This window comes from Chiloscyllium plagiosum, unplaced genomic scaffold (assembly GCF_037043375.1).
Source record: "Chiloscyllium plagiosum isolate Xiang-an unplaced genomic scaffold, Cpla_swu_hap1 HiC_scaffold_5, whole genome shotgun sequence".
Taxonomy (NCBI): Eukaryota; Metazoa; Chordata; class Chondrichthyes; order Orectolobiformes; family Hemiscylliidae; genus Chiloscyllium; species Chiloscyllium plagiosum.
In genome coordinates, this window is record NW_028270143.1 from 67,488,738 (window position 1) to 67,503,263 (window position 14,526).

At 43.7% G+C, this 14,526-nt stretch overlaps 1 protein-coding gene across 2 annotated transcripts in view; it reads right to left on the reverse strand.

Annotated features, from left to right (window-relative positions):
* Positions 1-738: 738 nt before the first annotated feature.
* The window catches only part of hacl1 (2-hydroxyacyl-CoA lyase 1), a 107,777-nt gene continuing 93,989 nt past the window's right edge, over positions 739-14,526 (reverse strand). The window contains exons 16-17 of one of the 2 annotated variants that reach the window (XM_043690167.2): positions 8,165-8,351; positions 739-1,336 (exon numbers count right to left, since the gene is read on the reverse strand). In XM_043690167.2, the coding sequence (XP_043546102.2) occupies positions 1,304-1,336; positions 8,165-8,351 (220 nt within the window). In that variant the 3' untranslated portion in view covers positions 739-1,303. Of the gene's footprint in view, positions 1,337-8,164; positions 8,352-12,719; positions 12,819-14,526 lie in introns of those variants that run through there. The other variant, XM_087987258.1, reaches the window with a different exon arrangement.

A 14,526-nucleotide genomic window follows, 5' to 3' on the forward strand; every position in this document is an offset into this window, starting at 1 on the left:
CAAAGAAGCTGTCTTAAACAAAAATGTTATATTAATTATTTGATGTATTATATACATACAAATTGATATGCTTGATTCAGTTTTAGGATACCATAATGTCAAATGATTCTATAGTAGACATTCACTTAGTTTAATTAATTTTTTTAAAAATTCTACTTTTAAATAATTAGCACACCGAGATTAAAGTCATACATAGTTATAGATGTTAAAAATATTCTTGAAATTTGAAGTCAAGCTAAAACCCACCATCATACCAAAGTAAATTACAGCATCATTACTCAATTTGAATACTCAATAATCCTATGTTTTACTTAATCAAATAGTTAAAACCTTTAAATACAACTAGTTTCCTTAAGATATATATACTTTTTAAATCTAGAAATATATTCCCTAAATAGGAAGAAACATATCTGATCTAAATTTCTTACATTTTATATTTGCAATTTGCTAAATATTAGCTTTCGTTTTACTGGTCCAGCAAATTAAGATATTCATTTACAGTATACCCAGTTTTGATTGCAGACCTCAAGTCATGAGTTACACGAAGACTTGAAGCTGTAGGCCAATATCATTTTGAAACAAATATTAAATATCTGTGACAGCTTTCTTCAGCAAGATGGCTTATTAAAATTACAATGTAATTATATAAAATTCCTCATAGCATTATAATGGTTATACGGTTAAACTATAAATGCCTAAAATCTAATGATCAAATAACTCACTTCAGCACAATAAAAATGGAACTTAAAATCATTTATGTTTTATTTCTATGAAGTACAGTTTCCCAGCTACATTATGCTGGAATATCATGTAAACAGAAAGTTGTGTTTCATTTTGTAATAGAAGTTAAGAGAAAAGAATGCAGTATTAGTTACAGGTATCAGTCTAAACATTGTATAAGATTATTTTCTGGTTGTAGTTAATGGCAGTGTTTTACAGTTATTTATACAATTTTACAATGGAATTATAACATCTTTACTGCTTCCCAAATTGACTCTGGTCTATTGTCCAGCAATCTAAACCTACTTTCCTCTTTGGCAAGACAAAAGATTATTATCAACTTCTCTGCTTCAGAAACTTTCACGATCACAACCTTAGTAGCAATATAAAGTTAATTTATTCTTGTGGTCCATCCCAAGTTCAGCTAATTCAGAATCAACAGTAATCACATTTTCTTTAAAGAATATAAGCATACAATCTTGCCAAAATTTCAACTTGCAAATTGGTACACAAAATGATGTCACTAACATATGTTTTCCAGTTAGCCTGGCTTATTCTGCTTTGGTTTTGCCAATTATTCCAGTCACATATTGGAACGAGTCAGCCAAGTAAAGTCCTGAAAGCAAACACCATAACAGCATATAGTCAAAAGGTAGTAAAAGGTTATTTGGCTACTTACTCTACAAAATCTAGTAATGTTATTAATACCATCTCTCAACACATTGATTGATGATTTAATCCTCAATAATGTTTAATAAATTTGGGAAAGAAAATGTCAGCATTGCTTCTGCACACACAAAATGTTCTGCAGTTGAACGTGATTTCCAATAATCAGTTAGAGCTAAGAGGTGAATTGGAACTGTAGTAGTTTTTCCCCACTTGCACTTCTACATGCAGAAGAAATTACGTCACATCTGAATCGGCAAAAACACCAACATTTCTTAACCCTACCCCATTTCTCACCTTCACCAAAATACATGACCATGATATTGAACCAATAAAGAGATCTAACCTTCACATTCAGATCCTTTTGAGTAATGCACTGCAACTATTTTTAACTTATTGCTTCAAAATTAAACCTAGACCTTCTAATCATAGGATTACACATGATATAAACCCACTTATTTGGTCCAACTGTCGATGCTGGCAGCTACACTCTAATCGCGCCACCCCTATCTATGTTCATCCATTCCCCCTCATTAGGCTGTCTAATTTATCCTTAAATACATCTACATTATTTGCCTGGACACTCCATGTGGTAGACAGTTCCACATTTTCACCATTTTTCAGGTGGTGAGATTTTTCTTCTGAAATCCCTTTTGGATTTCTTGGTGACCATCTCCTTTTAATGGCCTCTGGTTATGTTCAGCCCTATAAGAGGAAACATTTTTTCTGTATCCACTGTACCAAAACAGTTTGTAATTTGCAAAGGCTCTTTCAGTCACTCCTCAACTTTCTTTTATGACGAGCAAAGAGATCCAGCCTGTCAATCTTTTCTTGATATATATAATCATGTATTTCAGATACACTCTGCATCTTCTCCAGTGCCTCTCTATTCTATTTATAAAATGGTAACTAAACCTGCACTCTAAGTGCAGTCTCATCAATGTTCAACACTGGTTTAGCATACCTTGTATACTTGTAGTTTTAACTAACTGAAGAGTCCTTTGTGCCTCTACTCCAACAGGACTTGCATTTTCCAAGTTGTAAGTAACCTCCCTATTCTTCCTCTCAAAATGTACTAACCCTCATTTATCTGCATTCAAGTTCATTTGCCAAACATTTGCTCATTTGGTAAGTTTATTAATGTCCTCCCATAATTTATTGCAGTCCTTCTCACTATTGTTAATCCTCTCCATTTACATAATTTATAAATTGTAAGCTTGATAACAAAGTCCAAATCATTACTGGGAACAGCAGTGGCTGTAACACTGATCCTTGCAGAATACTGCTTTCAACCTTTTGTCACTTTGAAAAACTACACTTTATTTCCATGCTCTGCCTTCTATCCTGAAGTTGGTTGGTAATCCATTCTGCCTGCTTGTCCCTTAACCCACATTCTCTGGCCTTACAACAGCAAGAGCATTACTATTCATATTTAATTATTTGTCAGAAATAAGCTGTAGTGCCAGAGAATTGGTCAATAGTTACAATAATCCCAATACTTGAAAAGGGCAACAGAAAATATAACAGCAACTGACGATAAGCCAGTTTAAGATCAGTAGTTTAAAAAAATAATAGAACTGTTACTAAAGATGACAATAAAAACACCCAGAAGTATCATAATGAAGAGTCAGCATTGATATTAAAAGGGAAAATTTTGCTTGACCACAATTATAGAATTTTTGGGGGAAATAAGAAACAGATAAGATATTAATAATGCAACAAATGTAGTTTATCTGGATTTACAAATGCATTAATCTCTTCCCTAGATTCTTTCACTATACATAGCTACAAGCCATCCAGACCAGGAGTTTTATCCTCTTTGAATTTGTTTAGTTTATTCAATATATCCTTTTAGTTTGAATTGGATGTAACTCACTATTCCACTGATTATTGAATGTCATGATTACATGTTCTATCTCACTGGCAAATACATTATCATCTCCTAAATCCTCTCCTCTTTGGATTCCTCAACAACATTTGCCAACTGAAACTGAGATGACAGACAAGAGAGCGCCAATTCTTGGGTTCTTGGCAATGCTGTTCTTCCAAAGCATGACTGGCCGACCCTTCCTTTCCAACGCAGCCACATTTGCTTCCTCAGTGCCTGCCTCCGTAACCAACTCATCCCACATGGATTCCAGACCACCTTTAAACCAGCAGAGTTTGGACCCGAACAGGACAAACAATACAGACTACAGATTCAAAAACACCAGCAACAGTTTTCCTTCAAGATCCTCCGCTCCACACTTGCAGCAATGCGCCGGCACCTAACCTCTCTACAGTCAGCCCTGCCTCAGCTGAGGGCCACACTCTCTCAGAATTGCAAAGGACCCACTCTGAAAATGTGTTGCTGGAAAAGCGCAGCAGGTCAGGCAGCATCCAGGGAACAGGAGAATCGACGTTTCGGGCATAAGCCCTTCAGGAATGGTTGAGGAATCCGGAGTGTGGGGGTAAGTACATGAAAGTTTTTGGTACTTACTGTCTTTAATTTCTGATATGGCTAGGAAGAACTGTTTGTTTAGTTTATGGATCCTTCTGTGGATGAAGAACAGTAGAGGTCCTTTGCAGGTCTGTGAGAGTGTTGTCCTGAGCTGGGGTAGATCGAGTTGCAGGGAATGTAGGTAGCGGCGCATGGCTGCAAGCGTGGAGCGAAGGATCCGGAGGGAGGTCTGTTGCTGGAGGCTTCGGATTTGTTGTAGGTACTGGTTGTCCTGGTTGGGTCCAAGTTTGGTTGGTCGGAACGTAATCCGGAGTCCGTGCAGGATAAGTCGGTTCCGTAGGCAGGTGCTGAGGAAGGAGATATGGCTGTGGTAGCGAGTCTGTTTGAGAATGTGGCTGAAGAGCTTCTGTGCAGAGGAGATGACCTGGGGGGTGCAGTGAGAGAGGGACTCACTGAAATCTTTGTAGAGGGAGGAAGAGAGCTTCTTCAAGGAAGGCATCCTTGTAAGAGGATTCGCAGTAGGTTGAAGTCTTTGAGGAGAAAGTGAGGACTGCAGATGCTGGCGATCAGAGCTGAAAATGTGTTGCTGGAAAAGCGCAGCAGGTCAGGCAGCATCCAGGGAACAGGAGAATCGACGTTTCGGGCATAAGCCCTTCTTCAGGAAGGGCTTATGCCCGAAACGTCGATTCTCCTGTTCCCTGGATGCTGCCTGACCTGCTGCGCTTTTCCAGCAACACATTTTCAGCTCTGATCGCCAGCATCTGCAGTCCCCACTTTCTCCTCAAAGGACCCACTCTGTACTACATCCTCAGGAGAATTCATACTCTCAACAAACAGTATTTCAATTCCATCTCAAACATCAAAAACTGCAAGTACAACAAACTTTTATCCACCCACCTCCATAACCAGCGCTCCTCAAACATTCCAGAAGATTCCCCTGGCCTCGGAACCTATTCCGCCATTAGCCATGTGGCTGATGCAGCTGCCACCCCCACGTTGATTGATGATGTCACTTCCGCCCCAATCATGGCCACTCCCACAACCACTTCCACCCCTCACAATTCCTCATGCATCACACGTGACATCATTTCCGCCTCTCACATCATTGCTGATGCCACATGCTCAGTGACTTCCGCCACCCCTACTGCCGTTGTCACCACTTCTGCCCCCACCAGCGCCACTCACCTGCATTCTGCTGACATGCCCCCCATAGACCCCACTGTCACTATCCCCACCCCCCAGAACCCCGAGGGGAACACTACCTCTGCTCATGACTCCACCCCCAATCCCCCCACCATCACACCCACTCCAGTTACAGGTTCTGCCCCCACTCCCAGCTCCACACCCACACCAGATCCCAGCTCCCAGCCCTGTCGAGTTTTCACCATCCCTCCAGACCTTCCCCTCACTGAGGACAAACGATCAGTCCTTAGCAAAGGACTCACCTTCATCCCCCTCCGTCCACGCATCAATGAATTTAATACACGCCGTGACGTCGAACAATTCTTCCGTCGCCTCCGCCTCCGAGCTTACTTTCACAATCAGGACTCCCACCCATCTTCCGAGGACCCCTTTGCCCACCTCCAACATACTGCATCCACCTGGACACCCCGCGCTGGCCTATTACCTGCCCTCGACCTCTTAATTTCCAACTGCCGCCAGGACATTAACCGCCTCAACCTGTCTACCTCCCTCCCCCACTCCAACCTCTCACCCTCACAATGCGCAGCCCTCCAATCCCTCTGCTCCAATCCCAACCTCACCATCAAGCCAGCAGATAAAGGGTGCGCAGTGGTAGTCTGGCGCATTGACCTCTACACCACTGAAGCCAAACGCCAACTCGAGGACACCTCTTCCTACTGCCGCCTCGACCATGACCCCAACCCCCATCACAACCATCATCTCCCAGACCATACAGAACCTCATCACCTCAGGAGATCTCCCACCCACAGCTTCCAACCTCATAGTCCGGGAACCCCGCACTGCCTGGTTCTACCTCCTTCCCAAGATCCACAAGCCTGACCACCCTGGCGACCCATTGTCTCAGCATGCTCCTGCCCCACTGAACTCATCTCTACCTACCTCGACACTGTCCTATCCCCCCTAGTCCAGGAACTCCCCACATACATTCGAGACACCACCCTCGCCCTCCACCTCCTCCAAGACTTCCGTTTCCCCGGCCCCCAACGCCTCATCTTCACCATGGATATCCAATCCCTCTACACCTCCATCCGCCATGAACAGGGCCTCCAAGCCCTCTGTTTTTTCCTCTCCAGCAGTCCACAACAGTACCCTTCCACCGACACTCTCATTCGTTTGGCCGAACTGGTCCTCACCCTTAACAATTTCTCCTTTGAATCCTCCCACTTCCTCCAGACCAAAGGGGTAGCCATGGGCACATGTATGGGCCCCAGCTATGCCTGTCTCTTTGTTGGCTACGTAGAGCAGTTGATCTTCCATAATTACACCGGCACCACTTCCCACCTCTTCCTCCGCTACATTGATGACTGCATTGGCGCCACCTCGTGCTCCCGCGAGAAGGTTGAGCAATTCATCAACTTCACCAACGCATTCCACCCTGACCTTAAATTTACCTGGACCATCTCTGACACCTCCCTCCCCTGCCTGGACCTCTCCATCTCCATTAATGACGACCGACTTGACACTGACATTTTTTACAAACCCACCGACTCCCACAGCTACCTGGATTATACCTCTTCCCATCCTATCTCTTGCAAAAATGCCATCCCGTATTCCCAATTCCTCCGCCTCCGCCGGATCTGCTCCCAGGAGGACCAGTTCCACCATAGAACACACCAGATGGCCTCCTTCTTTAGAGACCGCAATTTCCCTTCCCACGCGGTTAAAGATGCCTCCAACGCATCTCGTCTACATCCCGCACCTCCGCCCTCAGACCCCACCCCTCCAACCGTAACAAGGACAGAACACCCCTGGTGCTCACCTTCCACCCTACCAACCTTCGCATAAACCAAATCATCCGCCGACATTTCCGCCACCTCCAAACAGACCCCACCACCAGGAATATATTTCCCTCCCCACCCCTTTCCGCCTTCCACAAAGAACGTTCCCTCCGTGACTACCTGGTCAGGTCCACGCCCCCCTACAACCCACCCTCCCATCCTGGCACTTTCCCCTGCCACCGCAGGAACTGTAAAACCTGCGCCCACACCTCCTCCCTCACCTCCATCCAACGCCCTAAAGGAGCCTTCCACATCCAAAGTTTTACCTGCACATCCACTAATATCATTTATTGTATCCGTTGCTCCCGATGCAGTCTCCTCTACATTGGGGAGACTGGGCACCTCCTAGCAGAGTGCTTTAGGGAACATCTCTGGGACACCCGCACCAATCAACCACACCGCCCCGTGGCCCAATATTTCAACTCCCCCTCCCACTCTGCCGAGGACATGGATGTCCTGGGCCTCCTTCACCACCGCTCCCTCACCACCAGACGCTTGGAGGAAGAACGCCTCATCTTCTGCCTCGGAACACTTCGACCCCAGGGCATCAATGTGGACTTCAACAGTTTCCTCATTTCCCCTTCCCCCAACTCACCCTAGTTCTAAACTTCCAGCTCAGCACTGTCCCCATGACTTGTCCTACCTGCCTATCTCCTTTTCCACCTATCCACTCCACCCTCTCCTCCCTGACCTATCACCTTCATCTCCTCCACCACTCACCCATTGTACTCTATGCTACTTTCTCCCCACCCCCACCCTCCTTTAGCTTATCTCTCCACGCTCCAGGCTCACTGCCTTTATTCCTGATGAAGGGCTTTTGCCCGAAACGTCGATTTCGAAGCTCCTTGGATGCTGCCTGAACTGCTGTGCTCTTCCAGCACCACTAATCCAGAATCTGGTTTCCAGCATCTGCAGATATTGTTTTTACCTAGCTTTTTCCATAGGAAAGCAGCTGACCCCTATCACACATCCTCTCCAGACAGCTGGCTGAAAGTTAAAAACTGTCTGTGTGGGTAGTCTTGCAAAAATCCTGAATGCAACAATTCTATTGGCACTATCTTGATGTGTTGCTGGAACATCACTACCAAACACAAATTTAATTTAAAAGATTCATGATAAAGAGTATAATCATCACCACAGGAGGTCACTCTAAATACTATACACTCTACAAAATACACAATCATCTAAACATACATAGCAATTTAATGTGATTAACTATAGATATGTTCATTCACATATCAGAATCTTTCAACTTTCTCCAACCTCAAAATGTCAATGGCTGCTTCAAATCCTTAAGAATTAGCGGACCTCAAAATTGTTCCACGTATACAAAACTCATTCCTTCAAATACACTTACTTGTTTCTTTCTATCAGATGATGGGTCAATCATCACATTAATAAGTGATGGCAGTTTCTGGTCTGCTAAACATGCAGAAAGTGCCTTTTGCAGCTCCTCTGGTGTTTGTACAAAGTAGCCTTTTCCACCAAATGCAGTCATGACCTGCTCATAGTGAGCATTAGGTGTGAGAGAGATGGGTGGAGCTCTGAAAGAATTGAAAGAAAGTTTACGTAAATTTATATTTTAATTATTTATTGAAGGAAAAAAAGCCATTCCTTCATTTATTTTTGTTTAAATGAGAGCCAAATTACACAATTAATCATGGTTTCAAAATTCAGCCAATTAATGAAATGCTATCCATTATTACATAAAAATATCCTTAAGACAATTGTTTCATCTGTAACATTGGCAATGTTTAGATAACGTCATTATTGGAAAGCATGTTTGACAATACCAATATTAACTGCTGCCTCAGTCATGTACAGTAACAAGTAAGATCAAAACAAAAGTTGCTATAAATTAAAAGCACATAATTCTCTGCAAGTTGAAGGAAGGCGCTGGCCTAGTGGTTTTATCGCTAGACTGTTAATCTAAAACTCCCATATTATTCTGAGGGTTGGATCTGAATCCCACTGTGGTGGAATATGAATGAAATAAATATCTGAAATTAAGAATCTAATTGACCATGAAACCTATCTTGTTCACTAATGTTCTTCTTGGATGGAAATCTGCCATCCTTACCTGGTCTGACCTACACGTGGCTCCAGACCCACAGCAATGTGATTAATTCTCAAGTGCCCTCTGAAGTGGCTGAGCAAGCCACTCAGTTGTACCAATCATTATAAAGTCTCAAGAAAGCAATGAAACTGGACAGATGACCTGGCATTAACCTAGACATCAGAAAAGACTACAGCAGAAACAGCTGCAAACAATGCTGCAAAGTCCTTTTTACTAATATCTGAGGATTAGTGCCAAAATTGGGAGGGCTGACTCGCTGACTAATCAAACAACAACTCGACTTAGTCATATTCATGGAATCATTCCTCACAGACAATGTCCCAAACACCACCGTCACCATCTTCGGTATGTCCTATCCTACTGGAAGGACAGACCCCACAGAGGTGACGGCACTTTGGTATCGTCATGAGAGAGTAGCCCTGGGAGATTTCAACATTAACTCAATGATTTCAACGTCTACCACCAAGAGTGGTTCAACAGTAGCACTACTGATCAAGCTGCTGATGTCCTCAAGGAAATAGCTGCTAGACTGGGTCTGCAGCTGATTACGAAGGAAACAACAAGAGGGAAAAACATACCTGACACATCCTCACCAACATGCCAGCTGCAGATGCATCTGGCCATAACAGTATTAGTAAGAATGGCCACCACATAGTCCTTATGGAGACAAAGTTCCACCTTCACATTTTGATGTGTGACATTATCTTGAACTCAAGATTTGGCATCCATGATGCTCATTAACAGCAGCAGAATTGTATTCCAACACAGAACCATTACCATCAATCCGGGGGATCAACCCTGGTTCAATGAAGAGTGCAGGAGATCATGCCAAGAGCAGCACCAAGGCTTATCTAAAATTGAGGTATCAACCTGGTGAAGCCACTGAACATGATTACGTACATGCCAAGCAGCATAAGCAGCAAGTGATAAAACGGAGCTAAGTGATCCACAATCAATAGATCAGATCCAAGCTCTGCAGTCCTGCCACATCCAGTTGTGAAAGGTGGTGGACAATTAAACAACTCAGTGGCTCACAAATATACCCATTCTCAATGATGGAAGAGCCCAACACATCAGTACAAAGGATAAGGCTGAAACATTCACAGGAATATTCACTGAGGAATGCAGAGTGGATGATCCATCTCTGCCTCCTCCAGAGGTCACCAGCATCACAGATATCTGTCTTCAGCTACTTCAATTCACTCCATGTGATATCAAGAAACAGTTAGGGACAATGGATACTGCAAAGGTTATGGACCCTGGAAATACTCCAGCAATAGCACTGAAGACATGTGTACCAGAACTTGCCGCTCCCTTAGCCAAGCTGTTCCAGTATAGTTACAACACTGACAACATGGAAAATTGCCCAGGTATGTTCTGTACACAAAAAAAAGGACAAATCCAACGCAGCGAATTATTACTCATCTGCAAAGTGATGGAAGATGTCATCAACAGTGCTATCAAACAGCATCTGCTCAGCAATAACCTGCTCATTGATGCCCAGCTTGGGTACAGCCAGGGCCAATCAGCCCCTGATCATATCACAGCTATGGTTCAAACATGGACAAAAGGGCTGAGTTCCAGAGATGAGAAGAGAGTGACAGCCCTTGATATCAAGGCCGCATCTGACCAAGTGTGGTATCAAGGTTCCCTGGCAAAACCGGAATCAGACTGCAATCTCTCCATTGGTTAGAGACATACCTGCCATATAGGAAAATGGTTGTGGTTGTTGAAGGTCAGTCATCGCCACTCCAGGACACTTTTTCAGGAGTTCCATAAGATAGTGTTCTAGGCCCAACTATCTTCAGCTGCTTCATCAACATCCTTCCCTCCATTATAGAGGTCAGAGTGGAATGTTTACCAATGATTGCACAATATTCAACACCATTCACAACTCCTCAGATACTGAAGTAGTCCATGTTCAAATGCAACAAGATCTGCACAACATCTAAGGTGGACTGAAAAATGGCAAATAACATACATACATACAAATATCAGGCAATGACTATCTCCAAAAAGAGACAATTTAACCACCGCTCCTTGACATTCAGTGAATCCTCTATTAACATCCTGGTGGTTAATTACGAATAATTAGGAACACATTCTACAACCACTGAGACAGAGAAGACTGCATCAGGAGCACCCAACTCAGCTTCCACACATTAAGTTGCATCCTACCAACTTGTTTGAATATTTTAAAGAAGTCAAGGAATGAAGGCAAGGAACCAGCAAAGGCTAAAACATAAAATGACCCCTTGCCAATTTATTTCTCGAGCCTCCTAAAATTGATCCCACTGTTTTATTGACTCCTTATCATCTTTCATCTTCAAGTCTGAAGCAGCTGAGGTTATGCCAACATTTAACTTTTCTTAAAATATGCGCAAGCAAAATGAAATGTAGATGATTTGTTGCCTACACATTGCCAAATTTTGCATTGCATGTACTCCAAGAGAAATGAAAATAAGAGTATAATGCTTTATTTATTTCAATACGTTTGTAAGTTTCATTCTCACAAATGAGAGTAGTAGGATGATACTCAGATCATCTTTATCTTCTTCCACAATTCAGTGGGGTGCTCTCTCATCAGAGAAGTGACTGGTGGTAGTTGAACCTGAGGGTCACCCCACCTCAGGCAAGGAGAGAGGTTGAGAAGGAAAGTCCTCCCTGGCAATCTCAGTCAATATGGGAATTGAAACTACACTTCTGGCATCAGTCAGCATCGTAAACTAGCTGTCCAGCCAAGTGAGCTAACCGACACTCCCACTGCCCGACAATTCACTGCACACCACTGAAGAGAAATTGCTCTGAAGAGAAAAGAGACAAAAGAACTGCAGATGTGGGAATCCAAGGTAGACAAGCAGGAGGCTGGAAGATCACAGCAAGACAGCAGCATCAGGAGGTAGAGCAGTCAACATTTTGGGTGTAACCCTTCTTCAGGATTGGGGTGGGTGTAAGAGGAACTGCAGAGAAGGGAGGGTTGGTGGGGGAGGGTTTTGGGTGCCACAAGGCTTGAGTAGTGAGGTAGTGATAGGTGAACATAGATAGAGGCTACGGCCTGCTTGGTCAATGGGAGGAATGAATCTGGTTGGTAGCTGGAAGGAAGAGTCAGTCAGAGGAATGGAAGGGAAGAAAAGGGGATGGGAAGGGAAGTGATTTGAAATTGGAGAACTCTATGTTGAGTCCTCTGGGCTGCAGGCTGCCCAGGTGGAAGACGAGGTGTTGTTCCTCCAATTAGTGGTCTGATTCGCTGTGGCAATGGAGGAGGCTGAGAATGGTCATGTCAGAGAGAGAATGGGAAGGGGAATTGAAATGCGCAGTGACTGGGATACAGTATCCGGTGTTCTCAATGTGATCTCGACATCGGTAAGATCAAACATAAATGAAGGACAGGTTTCACTGAGCACCTCAGCCGTGCTCGCAAGGGCCAACCTGACCTCCCAATCACCGCCTGTTTTAATTCCCTTTCCCATTCCCTCTTCAACATGACCATCCTTGACCTCCTCCATTGCCACTGAGAATCAGACCACAAATTGGAGGAACAACACCTGATCTTCCACCTGGGCAGCCTACAGCCCGGAGAACTCAACACTGAGTCGTCCAATTTTAAATAGCCCCTTCCCATTCCCTACTCCCTTTCCAGCTGCACATCCTCCATTCCATTCCTCTTGGACTGACCCTTCCTTCCAGCTACCAACCAGATTTCATTCCTCCCATCAACCAACAAGGTCATACCCTCTATATGTGTTCACCAATTCCTACCTCACCTCACTCAGCTCTTCTCCCCACCCAATATCCCACAACCCCCCTTTATCTGCAGCTCCCCCCTTACACCCACCTTTAGTCCAGAAGAAGGGTTACATCTGAAATGTTGACTTCTCCACTTCTTGATGCTGCCTGGCTTGCTGTGTTTTTCCAGCCTCCTGCTTTGTCTACTCTGAAGAGAAAAGAAGTCTGATCATAGACACAATGCAAGATAAATAGGTGGTATGTAAAATCACCAGGCCATGCAAGGATCTACATTTGAATGGAGCCCAGCCAAATGGAAGAGTAACTGATTTCACTGAACAGCCATTTTAAAGAAAATCGCATGAAGAGATCCTTAACAGTCATAGACAAACATCAATTTAGAACTAAAAGGTAACAACCTATAGCTCACCATTTGATATACAAATCATACTAACATCTCAGAGGGTGTGAAAAAGAAAACGTTCAACCCAAAACATCAGAATGTATATTTATACAACGGCTTTAATTGTTACCGAGCAAAATACTTGTATATTATTAAGATTATTTATTTATTTATTAAGGAATAAGAAGAGACAAGCCATGGAATACTCAGCTGCCAATAAAGCAAAAAGAGAAATAAGCAAGCCCTGTAATGTTAGTGGCCTGGAATAATAGCTTCATTATCAAAAGGCACTTCAGCTAGGCAAAGAACAAGCTGCACCTCTTATAAACAAATCACACTTACAAACAGAGCTTTGCTTTATACCGTCCAAATGAAAACCTAACAATCAAGGCCTTGGTTGAGTAAAACTTCATTTAGTAAAGTTTGTTGCACAAACACCCGCTGATATCCCAGTCCAAAAGGAATCATTGATATCAAATAATTGTTTTTTTATGAAAATAGATGAATCAAGACTCTCATTAACAATGTGGGTCTTGTTCTGTGATCAGGAATGTGAACTCCCTCAATAGTTTACTGTCGTTACGGTCCAGCACCTGCTGCTCTTGCAGCATCAGCTGTAGCTCACATTGTAGTCAGTGGAAACTCCAGTCGCTCTGTATGCTGTCATTTTGACTGAGAGGCAGTGGACGTGATCTATTTGGATTTCCAGAAGGCTTTTGACAAGATGCTGCACAGGAGGCTGCTAAATAAGAGCCGATTGTATTAGGAGCAAGATCCTGGCATGGATAGAGGATTGGCTGATGGGTAGAAGGCAGTGGGGATAAAAAGACCTTTTTCAGGAGGGCAGCCAATGACTAGTGGAGTCCCGCAAGGGTCCGTATTGGGACCACAGCTATTCACATTATACATTAACAATCTGGATAAAGGAACTGAAGGCACTGTTGCTAAGTTTGCAGATGTCACAAAGATAGGTGGAGGGGCAGGTAGTGTTGAGGAAGTTGGGAGGAAGTGCAGAATGACTTGGAAATAAAATGTAATGCTGAAAAACAAATTCACCCCATAAGCTTATATGTGTGCGCATATAGGAGCAACAGATTGAGTGTGTCCACGTGGGTGTGAGAGCACGTAATAGAGTGTGTGTGTATATATGCGTGAGTGTAAGTGTGATAGGGTATGTTTGAGATGGTGGGTGTGTTGGTGTAAGTGTGGGAGGTGTGTGTGTGTGCATATGAGACAGAACTTATGTATGAGGATGGGTCCGCGTGGGTGTGACAGTATGTAGGAGTGTGTGCTCGCGCGAGCGTGTGTTTGTGTATCGTGCAGTGGGGTCACCTGTAATGTGACATGAACCCACGGTCCCAGTTAAGGCCATCCCATGGGTACCGAATTTTGCTATTAGCTTCTGATCAGCCACTCTGCGTTGTTGCTTGCCCTGAAGTCCTCCTTGGAGGACAGTCACCTGAAGATCTGAGGCTGAATGTCCAAGACCACTGAAGTGTTCCCCGACTGGGAG